We start from the raw sequence: 21,211 nt of genomic DNA, 5'->3' as shown, positions 1-21,211 counted from the left end.
ATGCAAACATTATTTACAAACATGTACCACACATTGACTCCCTTCAAAAAGAAAGGTGGTTGCATTACATGTACAGGATAACAGATATGAATGACATTATGTACAATATTTATAGTTTTAGATTTAAAATAATACAATTATAACATCATTAATACATAGGAATTGTTCTCCACCTCTCACAAATCCACACCGACGCACTTACACTGCACTTCCATGTGTCTTTTTTTGTCTGCCTCTGCAGTAACAAATGTCTTTTTCGGAACCTGGACCCACTGTCAAAAAAGAAAACTAGACTCTCATATCTAACTCTAAAATAGCTAACCTCCAAATGATTCCAGTTGAAAGTATTTTGAGGTCATTGCCATACTTTTCACATGCAAGAGGTTAATTTGGAATGGTCTAACAGTCTAAATATGGTTTAAAAACAACCTAAAATAAGGCAAGCTTCAGTTCAAAGGGTTGGTACGATAAAGCCCTTTTCAAGAGAATCAAATTTCTCTGTCTCATCGGCACACACAGACTCCAGGGTTAACACATTAACAAAACTTGTACGTTATGAGGATAAAGATTTTAATTTCACGTCCTTCAACTTTTTTTTTCCAGAATAAAAAGGGCACAAACTTAACGAGCTCTAGGCTCCTTTCTTTTATCTACACACATGTGATGCATGCCAGGCACAGTTTCTCCATAAAGCCAAACACAGTTAAGTTTCTCGCTGGTGTGTGAAAAGGGAGGGGGATCACTGAGAATTACTGGGACCTTAATATGGCTATTCTACCCTCTGGCATGACAGAGGACAAAGTGCATAGACAGCTCTGCGATCGCTCCACCTGTCAGTGGAATGTATTTCATCCATCCTACTGTGAAACACAGTGCATTATGGTCATCATGCTAATGAGTCAACATTCCTGGTCATAGGAAAGAGATAAAGAGGAGTCAACATGAGAAGGCGTGAAGTTTCAAGGCTGGAATGGAGAATTAAAAAAAAAGTACTACTAGTACAGCCTTTACTCTGCAGCGGCGGCCTGAGAAAGAGAGGAAGAGAAATTGATGAAGTCAGAGAGGTCAAATGAAAAGCGGGTATTTTTCTCCTTGGTCAGCTGGTTTTGCGCTTACATGCAGCAGACATCCAAGACGAAGCCGAGACAACTCATTAATAACACAATGAGAATAGTTTTGATTGTTTGAAGAGAAAGAGTTGCTGTCTACAGAAAGCCAACAAAAGATTTTAAGAAAGATTCAGGCACATTGTGACATTTTGAAAAGCACAGGCATAAACTGCTCCTCTTTAGAAACCCTAAAACACTTTGCCAGTTGTAAGATGTCATATAAAAAAAGAAATCATGCTCACAGTCACTTTCTCACACACTTTTTTGTTTTTCTTTCTTTACACAGCCACTGAACTTTGTTCTGCAGAGGAAAGAAGGCAAAACATAATATACATCATTCACATGCATACTCAAAACTATGGATCATAAAATCCAAATGCACAAACACACGAAAAGAGGCCTCAATAATTAAAGCTTCAGTTGGTCCTGGAGAGCGGAGGAGTTTTTTACAACTCCTGAGCTGCCTCACTGGTATCACAGTGTACAGTTCTGTTGCTGTAACAGCATTGTCCTCGGGACCAGAGTGGCTTAGCCATGCTGATCAAGTGGACACACAGTAGAGAAGATGATCAATACTGCGATGTATTGCTTTGATCATATTTTCACTGTCGTGCTGTATTTTATGACACTCTTTAAGAATACCGCTGACAGGGAAATGGTTAACAGTCATATACGCTTCAAGAAAAGAAAAGGATCATAACACCTGCTTGCATATTCCTGTCTTCAAGACATCATGGTGACAGTTCGACTTGGTTTCAAAAGACAACTTAAAGGCAGCAACATCCCACTCATAGTGTCTGTTGCATACACTCAACACACTGTCCACATGTAATATTCAGAGAAAGATTTGACTTATTTTTCAGTCCATCGGGCATAAAGAGATGTAAGGTCTGCTAATAGAGATGGCAGTCTGAGGCTTATGTTTCTGTCCTCAGGGTCCATGACCACTGTGGTCCATTTTGTACCATTACACAACAGAAAAATTCACTTAAATGGTGCATGAGATTAGCAAAAACTCCCTTTTTGCTAAAAGCATGAAAAACAGATAAGAAAGAGGCAACAAACCATAGAACATTTATGCGTTAATAGGATTGGTCTATAAAAATACATACTGTAGCTACTGTATAAAGAACAGCCTCACAGGCCTTTGAGGTTTCTCTTGATGGAGGGAGAGGGGGAGGGGGGGCCAGCATGTGCAGTTGGCAACCCTCAGAAAGCAGGGGGAATTTGGGCAGGGGTTATAGTCTCTCTTGAACCTAGTGGATGGGGTTAATGTCTGTGCGGTGATTGGTTTGTCCGTGCACACTGCTGCCCCCTATGGTTGTGGTGGAGGTGGTGATGGTGTTGTGCTGAATGACCTGCTGCTGGGAGCACGCTGGAGCTGGACTGCCTGCCGGACTGCTGTCTGGACCTGAGGAGACAGCAGAGACATCAATGAGGATGGACGACATGTGTGAAGAGTAGTGTAAATACTATGACCTTCAAGCTCTACACTAAGGCTTTAAAATATAATGTGATAGTAAAATAAATTATAGTAAATAATGTCAAAACAAACACAGACCAAATCTCTTTATTGTAAAAAAAAGCAGCTTTATTAGCAGAAATGCATACATGTCAAACACATGACACACTAAATTCACACCTTAAGTCTCACCTGTCATCCCAAAATAGGCCATAAATGGATAGCACAAAAATGGAAATATGAATCACTCAACTCCATAAACACACCTGATGAAGTTTGGACACATTAAAGGTGACATCTGTACACAAGCTAGACTCATCAATGAAAGTCTCTCCCAGCCCAGTCTGGGAGTTGGCTCTCTTCTGTATAAAAGAACCCTTCAGCCAAGGGGGATGTGAGCCTTATTTTCCTGCGCTAAAGCCACACAGGGAGGTGCCCTACACTAATTACATGGAAATGTCACTTGTATCCCTATCAAAGGGTGGGGCTCTGATGTCATGCACAGCTGAGCCGAGGCACAGTCCGGTAATCAGTGAGATCCATAAGAGTTTGGATGCCAATGTGCAGCCTGTGACGTCTTTCTCACGTTGAGTCTCGGCTGCCTCTGTGCGCGGAGGTGCTCTCAGATGGAAAAACAGGTCTCATACGAGATTCAGACTACCAACTCCCAGTCCAGGCTGGCTACCAGAGTGTGCAACACCCTTATGTGAAAGGAAGAGTCCTGCCGCGAGCGTGGGAGCTGGATACCAGCACATAGGAGCGAAGAGTCTTGGCAGTCACTGTGTGTCCATCACAGTTCAGTTTGTAGAGTTTAAATCTTTCCTCTGGCAAGACAATTAACATTTTCCCCGCAGCGCTAGCCGCACTGTCGGGCTAAGGCACACAGATGAAGACGTGTTTTTTGTCAAATTCCCAAGTGTGTGTGTGTCTGTGTTTATGTCTGAGCTACTCACTGAGGTAACCTTGGGACTCTTTCTGCATAGTGGTGATGGGACAGTCCTTGTGTGTGAGGAGAAGCTGCTTGAGTTGGGTCACCTCGTTCTTTAGCATGGTCACTTCATTCTGAAATGCAGGAAAAACAGAAATATTTCAAGACTATAAATCAGGGAATCCACAATTAAAGCATGCTACGCTATTATCCTTAATCACTTGATAACTATTAGTATATGAGTCTATTGGTAACAAACAGTGTATTCCCATTATGACTACAATATATTCATATGGCTGAAGGGTTATTTCATATCTTGGATTGGGTTTAAGACTTTTTAAATTTGAACTGAAAACTTGTGATACAAACTTGGGACGTAGTGCTAACAAATGATGCTATTCAGTTGCATTATTGGAATTGTATAGTGTTTTTGGAGCTCTCAGGCTTAGATTTTTACCATTCATTTTTGAATCCGTCTAAACAGTAAAATAGTTTCAGATGTGTTTCTTCAGTCCAACAATGACAACATCAAACAGATCATGTTATGAGTGTTTACGCACACTCATAAGATTGCAACTCAACACCATTATCTCTTGTCCAGAACTGGATAATATCATAAAGAACCGAGTAAAATGTAGATGTTGAAGTTGTAGAAGTTCAGAGGGTTATTGCAGTTGTCAACACCTGAAGTTCATTGTGTACCTGAAGCTGCATGTTGGTCTGAGTGAGCTCTTCCGCTTTCTTCTCTAATGACATCACCCACACTTTTCTCTTCTGTCTGCATCTGGTTGCCGCCGCTCTGTTCCGCTCCAGAAACTTCCGCCGACGTTCGTCCGGATCCTCATCCACTACTCGCCTGCGCCGCCCACCGCTGGGTGGCGGAGACTGCAGTGTCTGCGTGGGATGCATCTGCTGGGTTGCAGGTGACATCTGAAACACAGGAGGAAAAGGTATCAGCATCACTGAGCTCTTTGATGGGACCATGTCTGTCTGCCAACCAGACATGTAACCATTCTGACAAACAAAACATCCAGCCACCTGTCTGCTGTCACAGCTCCACTGCCATAAATTCCTCAATATAAGCATCTATACATTATCTCCTGCAGCTATTCCATGTCTGGCATCTTCCCCAAAAACAACATCTGGTTGTGCCACATGCCCTGTGAGCCGGGCTATGGGCGTCAGTTGTGACAGAGTGAGTGACTGGGCTGATTCACCAGCCTGCCCACCTTGTTAAAGAGGTGTGAGGAGGCAGTTTTCCACCGCCCACTCCCACTTCGTCTAACACCACCAGACGCAGTCAAAAGACTTGTTTCTAAAACCGTAGGTGCACTGACAGATCTTGACATATACTTGGCAAGGTAAAGTGTTTTCAGTCTTCAGATCATTACCATTTTTTATGGGAACCATGGAAAATACAAGCTGCTTCAATGGCCTCTGTGCACACAGAGAGTGTTGTTTAAATGCCTTAATGATACATTTGGAACATACAGTGAATTGCGTTTCTTGATGTCGGACTGTCCTTGATCCAAAATGCTTGCCATTGCAAAGGCCGTTAGACAATGCAAGGACAAAGTGTCTCACATCATGTTATTTTTATTGCTGTGAGCAACACTTTCGAACTTTTAATTAAAATTAAACCAAAAATATTACATATAACAGCCAGGATGTTCCAGGACTATTAGCCAAGGCTGTCTGGTCATCATCAGGACCAGCATTTCTAGAACTCGTTCTGCAACTGTACAATGTTGTGGCCACATATTGGCAGCTTGGCAGTTCAGAATTGCGTGGAGCATAGTTTTCAAAAGACAGTAGTGAGGATCCTTTATAATGGCTGCTTTGTGGCCTCTACATGACCCTTTCCCTCCATGGCAGGCGTCTGACACTGACCTGTAGCTGACCAACCTCAAAGGAAAAAATTACCTTTGAGATGGTTGCCAGGAAACTACTTGGCATTATGGCTGCAGCAAGGGAAAATGTGATCATCCGTTGACTTACTGTGAATTTAAAGCATTATTTCAGCTATACTTAACTGCTATATACTAAACCACTAATAGATGACTTCAAAACTGCTCAGAGGGCTTTTAAAGAGCTGTCTTTCTTTTTAGTCATGATACATGTATGATATACAGTGGCATCTAGCTATATGAGAGGTATTAATGTGCAGTGTAGTTAATGTGTTATTGACTTTGTGGCTCTGTCTAAAAAGCTTCAGCTCTCCCAGGAATGATCTTTGCTTACATGAGAAGCAGAGTGCATTGGAGGGTGCGGTGAGGTCTGGTGTGGGTGCCCAGGGTGTAGGTGGGGATTGTGGGAGTTTTGATGGGGGTTGTGTCCCTGCGGGTGGTGGTGTCCACCCTGGCCGTGGCCCTGGCTGTGGTGGTGGTGGCCGTGGTGCTGGTACGCGTGAGGAGGGGCTTGCAGGTGCTGGTGTGGGTGCGAGTGCATGTGATGGTGGGCGCCTTGCTCCTGCCGGGATGACATCATCTCCATCATGTGGCCCATGGAGTTCATGTTGCCGTTGGCAATGGTACCTGGGTGGTGTGAAAGTGCAGCCTTCAGCCTCTGAGTAGACAAAAAGGACACCAAACACAATGTTTAACATCATTTTCTGTGAAAATATATATTTTTTTAAGTTTGTGCATGCTCTCATCTCTCAGGGTGCTAATTATCAACAGTTACAGAGCGGGTTCATGTGCTGACTAGGAGATGATGAATGGCTCCATGAATTCATATGTCAGGAGAACAAATCAAAGCCACTTAGGCTGTCCTCTGTCTCTCCTTCAGTCTTGTCATTCTCCTGCTTTACCTTCTGTGATTGCCATCCCACCAGTCCCTCCTCCTCATATTCCTAATAGCCCTCTCTCCTCTATGCATATGTGTTTGTGTGTTTGTGTGTTTGTGTGTGTGTGTGTGTGTGTGTGTGTGTGTGTGTGTGTGTGTGTGTGTGTGCGCCTGCTTGCGAGATGAGCTTGCTGGCAAGGTGTGAGCCTCAAACTGCTCCCTTGCTGTTGACACAGCAGGAGGTTTGTTGCTTTAACCGCATGGTCTACTTAGCCCTGACTGGACCGGTGTCTCAGAGCGGACTGGGAGAGAGACCAGAGAGAGGCTCTCTGAAGGTGCGCTTCTGTTCCTTGTGTTTACTAAATGCACCTCTCCTCAAGAGTCTGTTTTTCTGGGCATCACATAAAGACAACCGCAAGACCAGAAAAAAACCCAAAATTCAAACATACAAGTGCCAAAGTATGTCTTCAGGCTTCATCAGTTGTACACAAACCTAGACAAAATGTAAAAAATCCATGTCTGAACCATTTCATGACTTATTTACATTTTAACCGCATTAGGAATAACAGGATGAGAGAGTGTTGAGATGGTTGAATTTTGATTAATGCACATCTTTTTAGCAAGTGCACTACTGATGATGTGAATAAATACTTTCATTAACTTAAATAAATACTTGTGACCTTTAGCTTACGGTTAGCAACAAACCTGAAAACAAAGGCATTCATTTTGAGGATACTGTTGTGAATTCCACAAAGTTTTCTATTCTTTTTCCCAGTGCTTTCTTTCCTCTCTCTGCTCCCATCCCCCTTCTCCCAGCTGCTGTCAGTGAGTCCACACTGTGTCCAGGGCTCCATAGCTTTTAACAACCTTCACATTCATGATTCCCATTGGGAATGGCATCCAGCTGGTCTGGATCACGATGCTAAGACACGACCAGAGAAAAACCTCCACTCCTCTCTCATACTGTTCATAAGTGGAAAGCTTTTTACCTGGAGGAAGAAGACATTCAAATAAATCATTTTAGAAGTCGGACAGTCAAAGAAGAGCATACCCTTCTGGTTTTTATTATATTTACAAATTGCGTATATGTATTTGTGAAAGGATTTACTAGTAGTCTAGTTGTCTTTACTTGTCTTTCCATACTCAGCTCAGTGATACAACTGCACATGAAACCAGCACAGTGAAATTATGACCTTGCCAAGCCTGTTTTGGCTGAGTATAGTTTCTGCTTGTCAAACCAAGGTATGCCTGACATAGTGAAACAGCGCTCCATTTTTGGAGCTACATGCTTTTGTTTTTACCTGTTGCCCCTCGATGTGAACGTTTTTATAAATTTGCTTAATGTTTATCTCTATCTGATCACACCCTAACCCCGGCTAACTGCCTTCACCACAGCCTCAGCAGCACAACTCCACAGCCCTTCTTCTTTGCGCCCGGTGACACAAGGGGTTAAAATACCACAGAGTATACACTAACACACAGCGGGGGGCCCCAGGCCTGCAGCTGTCCACAGCATCACAGTCATACTAAGACTCACTGAGGGTAACATTTGATCAGTGAGATGCTCTGACTTACTTTAATATATTTTTACTTATCAACTGTATAAATTACAGTCTGTATACACTCTGAGTTTTCGTCCTGGATATCTTTCTATTGCATAAACATGCACAAATAACAACCAGCTAGTTGACATGCAACCAAAAAAAAAAAAAAGGATTTAAACAAGTTTACAAATATCAATCATAGTCACCAGTGTTGACAAGGACATCTTCCGTGACTCGCAGGATGAATTCTGAGGCTGACAGCCCACACTAAACAACTTCCCCTCAGCTTGTCAGTCAGAACCAGAGAGGTGAGACCCACCCCTCTTAAGAAAGAGAAAACCAATCAGAGTGTGACAATCTCCTGCCACACAGAGCAGGCAGTCACCTGAATGGACAGAAGCCAAAGGAATCTGCTGGCTGCCTGTGTAGCTCTGTTTTTTGAGGCCCTAGTAAAGTTGCATGTGTGTGGGTAAGATGCTCATCTGGAGCTGTCTGACTCCCTGCCAACCAGACGCCAGGGGAGAAGGACAAATAGGGTAAAAGGGAGGTGAAGGGGGGCAGTGAGAAAGAGAGAGAGAGAGAGAGAGAGAGAGAGAGAGAGAGAGAGAGAGAGAGAGAGAGAGCAGGAGTAGGGGGAGATTAGATGGCTTCTAGTGTCTCCTCCCCACACACATTGGCCCAAGATGGCTAGTGCTCATTTATCAGTGTCTCTGAGAGCTGTCCAGCTGGTATTGCAGCGCTATCTGTTTATTAATTGAATTAGCCTGCATCCGAAGAGGCCCAAGAGTGTCAGAGTACAGAGGCAGGTCAAAAAGCTGAGGGGCCACTCCAAAAGCCTTAGTGGTGATGGTTACAAACAGGATTAAGACAAAACACAAAAGAAAAGCACCAGTTTCACCAAAAACAAGTTCATATTTACATTGTTGCAAAACCCATCCCACATAACCAACAGATCCAAAAGGTAAAGAAACATAGCAAGAAAAGTCGACTACCTAAATAAATAGCAGGTATTATATTAACACACTTAAATTAACATAGAGTTTAAAGTAAAAAAACAAGGTTCAAATTGAGTCAAAAGAGAAAACCCTTACCGTGATATAAACTTCTTCCTGTAATCTCTGCGTGTCTAAGTGTCTGCTACTGCTCCATCTGGAGTTGAGACTCCAGCTCAGTTAAACCCACCTCGGCCAAAACTTAAGTCTTTGTATCCAGAACCACAGTGACGCAACTACGGGACGTTAGCAGAGCGATGATGAGCAGGCTGTGATTCTTAAACACCTTCATCAGCTCCCTAATGACTCTTTAACACATGGTTGTATTTTCCCCCAGACTGCGCTAAGCACAAGAACTTAACCACCACATTCATTTTACTCTAATAACACACACATACGTATGCATTTCTCCTGCAGCAACATGGCCGCTACAGAAAACAGTCATTAAATCAGTGCAGGTGTCAGCCTGTGGTGGTACAGGGCACTCACAGATGGGATGGCACACAGTCTGTCCTACCACTGTCTGCCCTGCTGTTGTTAAAAATTGGAAAAACACAGCAAAGACACAACAAGAGGATGAGCAGCCCATGACACCATAAAGACATCACAGCTTCTAGGATAAATCTATAAATTAGCAGTCTATATATGTAATCACGTGCATTTGACACTACATTTCATGCAGTCTGTAAGTGTACTATACTATTGATTTTCCATTGTTAAAACACCATCCCTCGTTCAGCCATATTTTGCCCAGAGGGGAGCTCTCTCCTCTCAGACCTTTGCCCCCTGACCTCTCCACTCCCACTTCTTTTTTTTAGGCTTTTCTCATTTATGTGGTTTCAGCGATACCAGGTGATCACCCATTAATGATATTTATTAATGGCTGCTTCCTCTGTGACACGGGGGGCTTTGAGTGATGTCCCTGTGAGTGCTCTGGGCACATCCTGAGAACACATTCAGGTTTTTCCTAGCCAGATGACTTCATATCTATTAACCCTGGGAGGAGGAAACAAGAGCAGGTACAAAGGGAAGAGACCACACCCGCCTCAGGATGGGTAAATCAAACCCAGCGAGGTCAGGGTGAGCACTTTTATTCCCCTTAAAAGTGGAGCAGTGTAGTATCAGGGGACCTGTGTCCCTCTGGCGCCTTACAGCAGGTTAGAAAGATTTAACCAGTCTGTGGAGTCATTGTTTAAGTGCTAAAAGATCACATTTTCAACATTAAAGAGTCCAAGGAGAAACATTCAAACTTCTGTCTGTCTCTGTCAGCCTTTTGTTAACACTATACCAGAACAGTAGTGATCATTTGCAAGCACTCCGCATTTCTAATTGCATAATATATCATAGCTGTAACTTTCCTGGCAGCATTTCTCGTGGGCTAAGGCCCCCTAACTCGTGCTCTAAACCCGACAAGGGTTCACGATCTGCAGTTGAAAGCAGGAGTTTGGCTCTGCTGCTTTGCCAAGCACTCAGAGAATCCATTTCCATTCTCCTCATCTCCACCACCACCACTACCCACCAGTGCCTGTCTGCAAAACCCACTCTCTGTGCCCTAAAACTCCACACCCCCATTAGTTCAATTTTATTAGATTTCCCTCGCCTAGAGAGGCAGTAACGTCCTCCCCCCTTCTCTCTCTCTCTCTCTCTCTCTCTCTCTCTCTCTCTCTCTCACACACACACACACACACACACACACACACACACATACACATACACCTCTTCCCTGTTCCTCCACCCCCTCTCCCTCTGCTTGCCAAGAGCTGGGGACTGTTAAACTGATTTCCTCAGGGAATGTACAGGCAGACAGTCTGATGGGAGGGCTGTAATGTTGCCCCCTTTCTCCTCTCTCGGGTTCTGGGCCAAGCTGATCAGAGCCGGGGCAGACCTGAACAGACCCTCCCTGTGGTTCCAGTCACAGACGGGGAGATGGACATCGCCCGGCTGTTCTGCCAGGGCCCAACGCTCTATTGGTGCTTGGAGGAACTGTGGCGGTATGGGCGTAGCGACACACACGCCCACTGAGGAGCATGCTCCAAAGCATGCACTCATACTCTTGGCAGCTTCTCTACCCTGTCAAGTTAATGGATGGGCCTCTGACTCCAGTCTGTATATCCCCACTGTTGCCTCTATTGTAAAGCCCTGCTCCAGTGCAGACTACATGGTTATCACTACACCCACTGCCACAATCTTGAATACAGAGAATGCCTCAGAGCGGGGGAGACAGACAGATCATGAATACAATAATAAACACTATGTCTTAATTTGTGGCATCAAAAGCAACGGGCAAATTATGAGTTAGCATGCTAATTAGAGTAACTTAAATTTGATGACTTGATTCGATCATTTCACAGATGCTTAAAATAACAGACCTCAAATGCTTGTGTATTTCGGCAGAAACATGACCCTTAACTTCCCATTAATTGTTTAAATGTAACCAGTGTTCCTATTTGTGTTTGGATTTTTCATTCAGACTGTGTCCTGTAAAATAAATACTTATATTTCTATTAACATTTGCATTGGGATCCCACATTGTTAAGACACCCACAGGCACGAGATTCCTCTTGTGCTCCAACACGTAAAAATGAGCAAAGAGAAGGAATATAAAAAGAAGAAGCTCTTAGTTTTGATCACCATGAAGAAAATAGAAGTGGGTCTAATGTGTAAGCATTAACAGAGATGAAGTAGTAAACCAACTGGTCAATATTGACTACACTTTATCAGACTGAAAATCTCTGACACAACAGACTTTTTCCAATCACCCCTCCAATGTTTTGAGTGGTTATTTTGGAGTCCAGTGAGTGATCTCGCTTACTGCTCAGGCTCCAGGGGGGCTCATGTTGGCTGGACCAGTCCAGTCTGGCCCGTGTGGTGATGGCAGCTGGTTTACCCAAGCTTGGCTCTACCGGAGCCCCATTCCATTCACAGGCCCTGAACCATGACCAAATGGCCTTCACATACACCTCCCATCAGCACAGCTAAAACAACACGCAGTCATCCAAAGACAAACAGATGCGACACTGCGCCACAACTGCCACCCTCGTACAACCCACCCACGCGCACATACACATACACACACACACACACACACACACACACACACACACACACACATGCAGAGGGCATGCAAGCACACACACACACACACACACACACACACACACACACACACACACACACACACACACACACACACACACATGCAACTACTCATAATATAAATTTACCAGTATACACAGTCCTTAAAAGACCTCGCTGTATAGTAGCTTTTCAATGTCAAGCTTAAACTTTCAGCTGTAAAAGTTTCTCTGCTTTTTATCAGTTTCAAATGACAAAATGTAGTTCCCTTCAGTGCTCTAACTGCTTAGCTTTGATCTATATCCATTTCAAGAGGTTCTCACAGAGTCACTCTTTGTTGTTTGTAAAAAGGGTATGTGACTGGTTACTAGAGAAATATTATTATTATTATTATTATTATTATTATTATTTGTATAACTTTATACAATGGCAGTGGCCTCTTGCCTTTGCCATCATAAATTCAGCTTTTTGAAAGCTCATGGTTAATTGAACATGCTCACAGAGTGTAGGTTGATGTAATATGTTCTATTACAGTAAATAAAGAAAAATAAATCTCATAAATTATATCATATTTTTAATCGACTTTGTTGAATACTCAATTCTGATTGGTCAATCATGGCATTCTACGGTCTGTTATTGCTGTATAGCAGACCGCTGCTTTAGTTCTGATGAGACTCTGGAGGACTATTTTTAAATTTATATTTTTAAATCAATATCTGTGTGAAATTATTGATTTATTTAGTAAGGAGCTGTTTAATTTGCGTCAGGGTGCTGCATCACCCTGTCGGGGTTCAAATTTGCAACAATGACTGGCACTTCTGCCAAGGTTGACTCTCTAATGTGAAAAATGCAGCAATCTAACTGATTGTGTTTAGCAAACATATCCATAACAGGGGTAATATTATTCTATGATTCAGCAGTGATGGGTAAGTAGCTAAAGTTTTGTATAAATGGCCTAAATTAACAGGTGAAAGCAGTTGGTATAAATGGAGCACATTGTTTACTATTACAACAGACAATCCTGTTGGGGAATAGGGCTGATAAAGCCTGTCAAATAAGAGACTCAACATCCTGAAACACATCATGTCCATTTACCTTTGATTTACTATTACTACAGTATGTATGTGGTTCAGACCCTTTGGCACTGGCAACACAGTGGAGGCAGTGAGAGAGGGGCCCCTCTCTGGTCTGTGTCCAACACTGATAAACTGACAGACACACATTGATCCAGCAGCTCCTCAGCTCGCACTCCACTCGCCTCCATAGCAATAATGAGAAACATCATATGTTTATCATCTACAAAACTTTCTCTGTATCCAAGACACTGACATTGGCCACTTTCTATTACATGTGTCCTTGTTTGATTGCTGTTTATCGCACATCCACACGTTTACTTAACTAACCACACATATAAACATAACAGATCTGTATCAAATACTATCTGCAAACTCTATGGTTTGTTTTAGCCCACTTAGAATACAGATGTGTTTCGACTCCAAGGACAATGATTGCACTGAAAGCGAGTCGTGAGCATGCACACAAACATATACAGTGCAGTTGCACATATTCAAGAGCTCAGTGAAGCAGCGTGCAGATTCAGCTGTGCTCTTAGCTAACCGTCCCTCTCCAATGACATCATAGCCCGACAATGCCACCATTCATACAGATGTTGCTTACAAAACCTGGAGTCAGACTCCTATTGTGTGCTGCTGCTGCTCCTCACAACAAGAGGTTTAGCCAGAGGTGCTTCCCTACTACGGTGGAAAAAAATGAATGGAATACGCAATAGGGTTACCATGTGCACTAATAGTTTTACTGCTTACAAATGACTTTATACTGAGCTAATCGCTCAATCAATCATCATGTAGCAGAGTTGAAAACTGACACATCTGTGGCTGTGGCTTTTCTAAGAATTTCTAAAAGAATATGCATGTAACTTTCTCATGTTTCACTTGTTCGCTGTTTAGGGCAAAACTGAACTTCAAGCCTATTAACCTACATGCCTGTTGCAATTCTGTAACTATGGTAAAACATAAGAACAGTAAGGGTTGTGTAAATGAAATGTAAAAAGCTTCATTACCATGCTAGAAACACTTTGATTATTGGTCCTCCTGTGTCCTATGAAGTGTTTCTTTAAGAGAGACGCACTGTTTTTTCCCTTCTCAAGTAAAAAGGAGTACATTTAGAGCATGCCAGGAATTATGTCATCCACCCATCTAGTGCCAGCTCCACAGCCAAGAGAGCTGCAATGAAGGAACATATAGTATTGTTTACCTCATAAAAAACTCAGCACCTAGCCTGATGCTTAGTGACAAATGTATTGTCCTTAGTAACAATGTAAACAATAGATAATTGGGAGATAATAAATAACACATTTTCATACAACAGCACCAAACTGTTTCAAGGCCTCTCTGTCTGAAATTAGTAGGCAAGCAGGATGTGTGGAAAGCATGGAGCTCATTTAAAAGGGACACAAAAACAATGCAGAATTTCACCACTGACATGAGCTAAGTCAAGTCCCATAGTCGGATACTCGCAGATGTTATTTAGAACCAGCTTGATAAGGACTTGTTTGGGCTTCCCTTGTTACAGATGAGAAATGATAATGAATGTCTTTCATCATATAAACGAAGATATCAAACCATCTGAGCAGAAGAGGAAGGTATTCAGAGGGGAACACAGTGCATGTATGCATGCATTTATTTACTACTGTATGTGCATCTCTGTGTATATGAATGCATGTGTGTACATCTCATTTGCTGTTGTTTTTAAGTACCTGACTGTTTGTATGTGTATAAATGTCTGTGGCTGTAAGTATGTGACACCAGGCGTAGAGTACGACACAGAGCCAGAGCAGCCAGCAAGTATGTGTGTGTGCGACTGTTCGCGAGGCCCTGTGGAGAACTGGCTCTGAGCATTGACGTAATGCTTTGGCCAGCGTGCTGTGGAACTTGGCTTCTTCTCTGCAGCGTTTCCTCTACACTGCGAGGGTCAACTATCCCACAACCTCCAGCACACAACACGCACCATTCTATTCCCCAGACCACAACAGAGCAGAACACAACCACACCCGGCACCATGAGCACCCAGTCCTTCGCAAGAAGAAGAAAAAAAAACACTTGAACCAAAACTAATAAAACACTCCCAGACAACCAGCTAAAAGCCAAAAAGGAAAACATACAAGTCAGTTACTGCACCATCGGGCTTTGCTGTACCACTTAAATGGCGGCACTTAAGGAGAAAATCAGAGATAGAAGAGAACAAAGATGGGCACTGATGCAGATACAGTCTTTAGTCTAGAGAGCACAAACAGAGAACAGAGCGAGATATGAGTCCCCAAGGGGCCACAGCAGTCCTTCGGCTCATTAACTATTTACACCAGAGACAGGCCTCTCTGCTGCTCTGGCCCACCACAAAATCAATTAGCCTTCATTAGCCCAGGCTCTGGGCATGGTTTCTCTGGCAGGGGAGGGTTAATTCTGCTACTGAGGCCTCCAGTTACCACAATATATCAAACTATCACACAAATATGAGCATACGTGCATGCAGACATGCAGAAATACAAAGGAAACTAGACCGAGCAAAAGTCCTTTCCCTTTTATGTTACGCACAAATAATTTGTCCAATTTCTTACTCTCACACACAGTTTGGTTTCTCAGAACATCGATACCGTCTCTCGCCTTTCAACTCCCTTGCTCACTCTGCCTGTCTATCTATTTCCTTCATGTCTATCAAAGTCCCACTCAATCTCCTTCTCCGCTCTCACAATGTAAACGTTGAGCAGAAAGAGTGCATCCAGGTCCATGCCTTGGGGGTGTGGGGTTACAGTGCAGAGATTTCCCATTGGCGGAAAGTCAACATGGTCGTGGTAATGCGATTAGAGCCGGATTGAGAATGTCGCAGGGGACACATGGGCCTGATCATGGCCCAGTTATCCGATAGCGAGGCCGTATTTATCGACCTGACCCAGGCGCGGATATTACAGACATTAGAGACCCCGTCCATGCTTATGAAACCCACGCTGGAGATTGCACCCTGATAACACAATTAGTCTCTCACTTTCTGTCCACAATCATGGAATTCCATCAGTTGCGTTCAGACATCAGGGAGCAGAATCTCAATTGATTCACATTTGGTTGCTGTGCCTTGTGTCTGAATGGCCAACTAACCAGAAAGTTGCATGGTCGAGGGGCCTGTAGCCATTTAGTGACTGCATATGTTTATGGGAGGCCTAACAGAGCATTTACAATTCAATTACATAGATAGGAGGAGAAAAAAAGAGTAAGATGTGTCTGGATGACGGCCAGGGAAGAGATAAGCCTAATACACTAATATTGTGTTACCCGAATGTGTTACCATAGGAACAGTTGAAGGGATTCAAAAGACTACAAAGACGATCAATCTTGAGAAAGCAGGAGGAAGAGGGAGAATTAAATGCCCTGGGAATGCTCCCGCTCTCCTCTATCAGAGCAATAACTCTTCTTATGACCTCTGCTACCTCCCCCTCTCTCTCTATCTCTCTCTCTCTCTCTCCACAAGATGTTTCTGTCCGGCAAACTCAGCTATCAGTGAACCTTTCTAAACACAAAGAGCAGCCAATGCTTTTTATTATGGCTTGTGATGTTTTTGATTTCCATGACACTTGCTCTTATTTCTATGGAGCCTTTTCCATTTTCCAATCTTATTTATTTTGAAAACAAAGATTGGCTGGTGGTCATGTTGCTACAGTGTTAATCAATTCATATCACTTAGACTGTAAATGTCATCTATTTGGCATTAATCAGATGTATACTATCAGTCACTGGCATCAGTATTAGCAGTGCTAACATGCAAAGTCAAACTGAGTGGAAGGTTTCTTTCTCTTCAGCTTTTTCGTCAGTCAGTCTTCTGACTCTCACTCTTTCTGCCTCTCTCCTCTCTCAGCTACGTCTCATTCCCACTGCTCTAACTGACTGCTTTGTGAAGGATGAGGTCATTTGATGTTTTCCCTGCTGTATTAAACTAGTGCTAACAAGTTGCAGGACCTACAGAACATGTTCTGTACATTAAGATATACATTAGGCAGTCGGTGGGCAGCCCAGCCACAACCACATAAAGGGCCCTTTATTCCAGCCAGTCTCCAGCGCTGCACTGGCAGGTTCAGACACAGCTTTGATTACACACCAAATGATGAAATCCACACAGACCTAAGAGCACAGCTTTGCTGGCACAGCCCAGTGGAAAAGAAAGTTACAACACTTTTAGCTTGAGTGTGTGCATTTGTCTATGTGCGTGCATAAATCAATGTGAATACATCCATATACTCACCAGTTTGGCTTCTGAGTGCATGGAGGGAATGTGAGTGGAAGAGCAAGAGCTGCTGTGGGCGGGTCCTTGCATACCCATCATATTGGAGCCCATGGACATTTGTCTCTCCATCTGAAGATTACAACACCATGATAACAGTCATACTCACAAGTGTAGACATATTATTCCCATACCACAGAACCTTTTTTTTTTACAGGATAAATCAATAAAAACTCTTTATTTAGCTATGATCTATGCTATTGTATAACAAGATGCTATCACTGCTTTCACAAAAGAAATTTTAGTATTTAAAGTGTGAGACTCATCCTCCAGCACCGTAGGCTATGGGGGACGAGATGAGAGAGCATGGGAGCCTGATTTCACATGACAGGCTGCCTTATGCACAGCTCTGTGTGATGATAACTGGAGCTGACCCAAAACAGGAAGCCAGCACGAAGGGACTTAACACAGGAAGCCAGTGCAACAGGGGTGTGTGTGTTTCTGATAATAGTGTAATGAGTGTCGGACTAACACATCAGACCACAGCCCCTCTTGGTACAGGACGTGATAATAAGGTGAACGAGATGTGACTAGGTGCGAGCTAGTTGTGTGAATGCATTAGAAACGGTCTTCATGTGTGTGTGTGTAGTAACAGTCTGTCTCGTGGTGACCCGTGTCAGTATGGTCATGTGTCACAGCTGAGACTGAGACTGAGAATGTGAGGAAATCAGCTGGTTAAGCTGATAGGGGTGAGAGGTCACCTGTGCAGAGTGATGATGCAAGCAGTGCTCACTAAGCAGTATATGCAGGAAAGATGAAACCTTTGTGTGAGTGTCTGCATGCACATGTGCATGAGCTGCTATGGCCTCCCAGCTGCTTAATTCTGGGTGGTGTGGTGGTCTCTATAGGGAATGGTCTCTCTCCAACTCCATTTGCCTGACCCCCCCTCATTCACAGAGACTCAGGCCTAGAACCTGACACACAGCCTTAATTGCACTAAGTGTGTTTTGTGTAAAAATATCACCCAAACCTGCACCCCTTTCCTGAACTGTCAATCTTCCCCCAAATCCCTTAGCTCTTAATTTAATAAACATGGGAGTTTTTTTCTCATACCATAAACACAGGCTGTCTTGTGTTACAATGAGAACATATGTTGTATCATTAGAATCCTGATATGAGGAGATTTCTCTGGGTTGTTATCATTCCCCGCTTCCCAATGTCGGTCCTCTAAGTCTTTTTGGCTTAATTACAATAAAGTCTATATTGCAAACCCAGAGGTAGACTCTTTCATTTCTACAGTAGATTACTTCCTTATAAACTGTGGTAAATTATTTTAATGGTGATAGAAAACATCCCAAACTAATACACAGTTTATCTGCTATGCTGTTACTGTCGTCACATATGAGTGAATGACTTTGCTTTTGCGTGTGCAAGTACACCCATGAGTAAATGTGCTCTGTGCGCCGTTGTTGTACTCACAGGCATCAGCACAGCGGAGGAGCCAGGCATGGTCGGGTCTGGCAGAGTTCCAGGCATGGAGGCTGGCAGAGGCTGTCTCTGTCTGTTTCGCAGGTGCAGCAATGAGGACAGAGAGCCAGGGACAGGCCTGAGAAGACACACACACACACAGACAGACTATCAGAGAACATGTTTGGCACTGTTGTAGAAAACTGATATTGCTATTTTTGGCACTGACATATAACAACATCAAACCCAGCTACCACCACCACCATGGTGCAGCATCCATAACTGCTGTATAAACACATAATGACTGATTGATAACACAGTATAACATAGCTGTAATCATTTCTAACAATATTGGATGGTTACACACGTCAAATATCCTTTGTAATTTAAGGTTCACTTTCTAGTTTTCAGCTACATCTTGTAGCCTTTATCAGCCTACAGTTTGCACAGTTGTGATGAGAGCGAAGATCCAATTAAATAAATTCTTCATTTATAAATAATAATTATAATAGAATAAGTAATTTGTGAATACATTTATAAAATAAAAATACTTAATAAATACTATGTATTTATTTTATTTTTATATTTTATATGATTAATTGTGTTATATTCATTCAATCATTAGTTGCCTATGTTGGAGGAGTTAATTGTTGACAAAAACATTAATAAACACCCCTTATATCGGCTTACAACTACAGTACAATGTGTTATAAATAATTAATTCAGTGTTTGATTTCTGCTCGTAAATGCTAAAGGGTTAACATGAAGTCTTACTATATTTATTAATATGAGATGTTTTAAAAACCAAGTCTAACAGAAGTTCACAAAATGCTTTAACCTGAAATGAACCCTATTGTAATTCTAAAATGTGAGATCACTACACTGCTCTTGCATCTTAAAAACAATTTCCCACATTTATTAATTTCACATCTGTGCTATTACAGAGCAAATGCTTTCCCCTACTTATTTCATTTTTAGTTTCCACTTGTTTCCGCAACTACAAAGTCAGAGTGGAAACAAAGAGTGTATAGATATGTATTCATGCTGCAGTTGAAATCTGAGGTATCTTGGGAGTTTTTGGATGCACTTTAAACAAGCACACTTCATGTAGTACAATGGATGAATAACGATGATGGCGATGATGAATTCACAATATTTGTCATAACAACCATGAATCGTGCATGACTAGAATCACTTTTAGAAGCTGCTATAGCAGTTTAGAACCCTGTGGGGAAGAAAGAAATCTCCCTTGGTGACCACAAAAGTGTGTGCGGAACAACAGGCCTATCCACACTCATGGCCACATCAATAAATCACATATACAGATGAGGGCCAGGCTAAGCTTAAACTATTGACAGCAGTCTTGTCACAGTCGCTGGCTCAGGGCTGCAGCCATCCAAACACACAGACCACTCCATCTGCACACGGTGACATCATTCATACAACTGCCACCAAATCCCTTGTAAGAACACAAATTCCCAGCTGCAGGGTGCTGCTACACCCTCATTCATACAGTAACTATTCAGTCCCTGCAGCTTAAAAAACAGCATTCACTACTTGATTTTCAAATAACCTGTACCAGGAAAATCAATAAGTCTCCAGTTATCAATATCATCAGGATGACTGCCAGTCAATAAAGCTCCATTTCCTTGAGCATTTAGAAATTAGTGCAAACAAGAAGCATTTAGGTTAGCTGTGTTCAATGGGTTAATGTAATCAATTGACCACATCATAGCCTGGGTTACCATAATAGTGAGTAGTGAGGGAGTGATGGCCAAATGGGGAGGGGGTGCAGCAGAGCTAATGCTCCCCCACCTGAATAAATACCTGTATTTTTCCAGACCTAAATATGTGCATTTACGCTCCAGACATTTAAGATTGCTCCACACACACAGGACCATTACCATCCCGACTGTGTGTCATTCCTGTCTAACATCCCAATTTATCACAATCACACTCATTTAACAACACGTATGACATCTGAGCAACACTGTGAATCCAAACATTTCCACATGGGAAAAGTCATGAAAGTACAATGAGGTATGCAGTGTAGCTGCGCGCTACATCAACACAGTTTCCCTCTGCGTTTAGACTCTGCCAGCGTCCAACTGGATGAAATAACAGTCACGAGGCAGTGACACGCTGCTGATTTTGTACATAAAAACTGTTTTGCCGGGTTTGTATTCAGTATGATGACTCCCTGATGAGTTTTTTTTAACACTGCAGATGTAGAATTAAGCGAACATTTCTTTAAAACTATGCTGTAAAATCTTTGCACACAGCTCTTTAACTTGAAATTGGCTCATTCACAGTATTTCGTTTCAAAAGTAGTTTATTTAATGTATCTGATTTATTTTTTCATAATATGCGATATCCAAATGTTAAACACATTACACATTACATTACTATCCTTTGCATATCATACATTATACTGTATAATATCTATATATTCATAAATATATATGTCCAAGACCATCATAACCTTGTGCATGCTATATAATGATGCTGATGCAATGCACACTTGAGTTAAAGTAATGTTACATGGTCCTGGCTAAATCATATCT

The 21,211-nt window shown here is 42.5% G+C and overlaps 1 protein-coding gene across 2 annotated transcripts in view; it reads right to left on the bottom strand.

Moving 5' to 3' along the window:
* Positions 1 to 2,365: 2,365 nt before the first annotated feature.
* creb5b (cAMP responsive element binding protein 5b) overlaps positions 2,366 to 21,211 on the bottom strand; it is a 37,138-nt gene continuing 18,292 nt past the window's right edge. For both annotated transcript variants that reach the window (XM_031299007.2, XM_031299006.2), the window contains exons 6-11: positions 18,660 to 18,786; positions 17,202 to 17,312; positions 5,741 to 6,064; positions 4,202 to 4,429; positions 3,525 to 3,633; positions 2,366 to 2,520 (exon numbers count right to left, since the gene is read on the bottom strand). In XM_031299007.2, coding sequence (XP_031154867.1) covers positions 2,366 to 2,520; positions 3,525 to 3,633; positions 4,202 to 4,429; positions 5,741 to 6,064; positions 17,202 to 17,312; positions 18,660 to 18,786 — 1,054 coding nt within the window. The remainder of the gene's footprint in view (positions 2,521 to 3,524; positions 3,634 to 4,201; positions 4,430 to 5,740; positions 6,065 to 17,201; positions 17,313 to 18,659; positions 18,787 to 21,211) is intronic.

This window comes from Sander lucioperca, chromosome 10 (genome assembly GCF_008315115.2).
Source record: "Sander lucioperca isolate FBNREF2018 chromosome 10, SLUC_FBN_1.2, whole genome shotgun sequence".
Classification (NCBI taxonomy): Eukaryota; Metazoa; Chordata; class Actinopteri; order Perciformes; family Percidae; genus Sander; species Sander lucioperca.
This window is presented reverse-complemented; position numbering and strand designations above follow the sequence as displayed.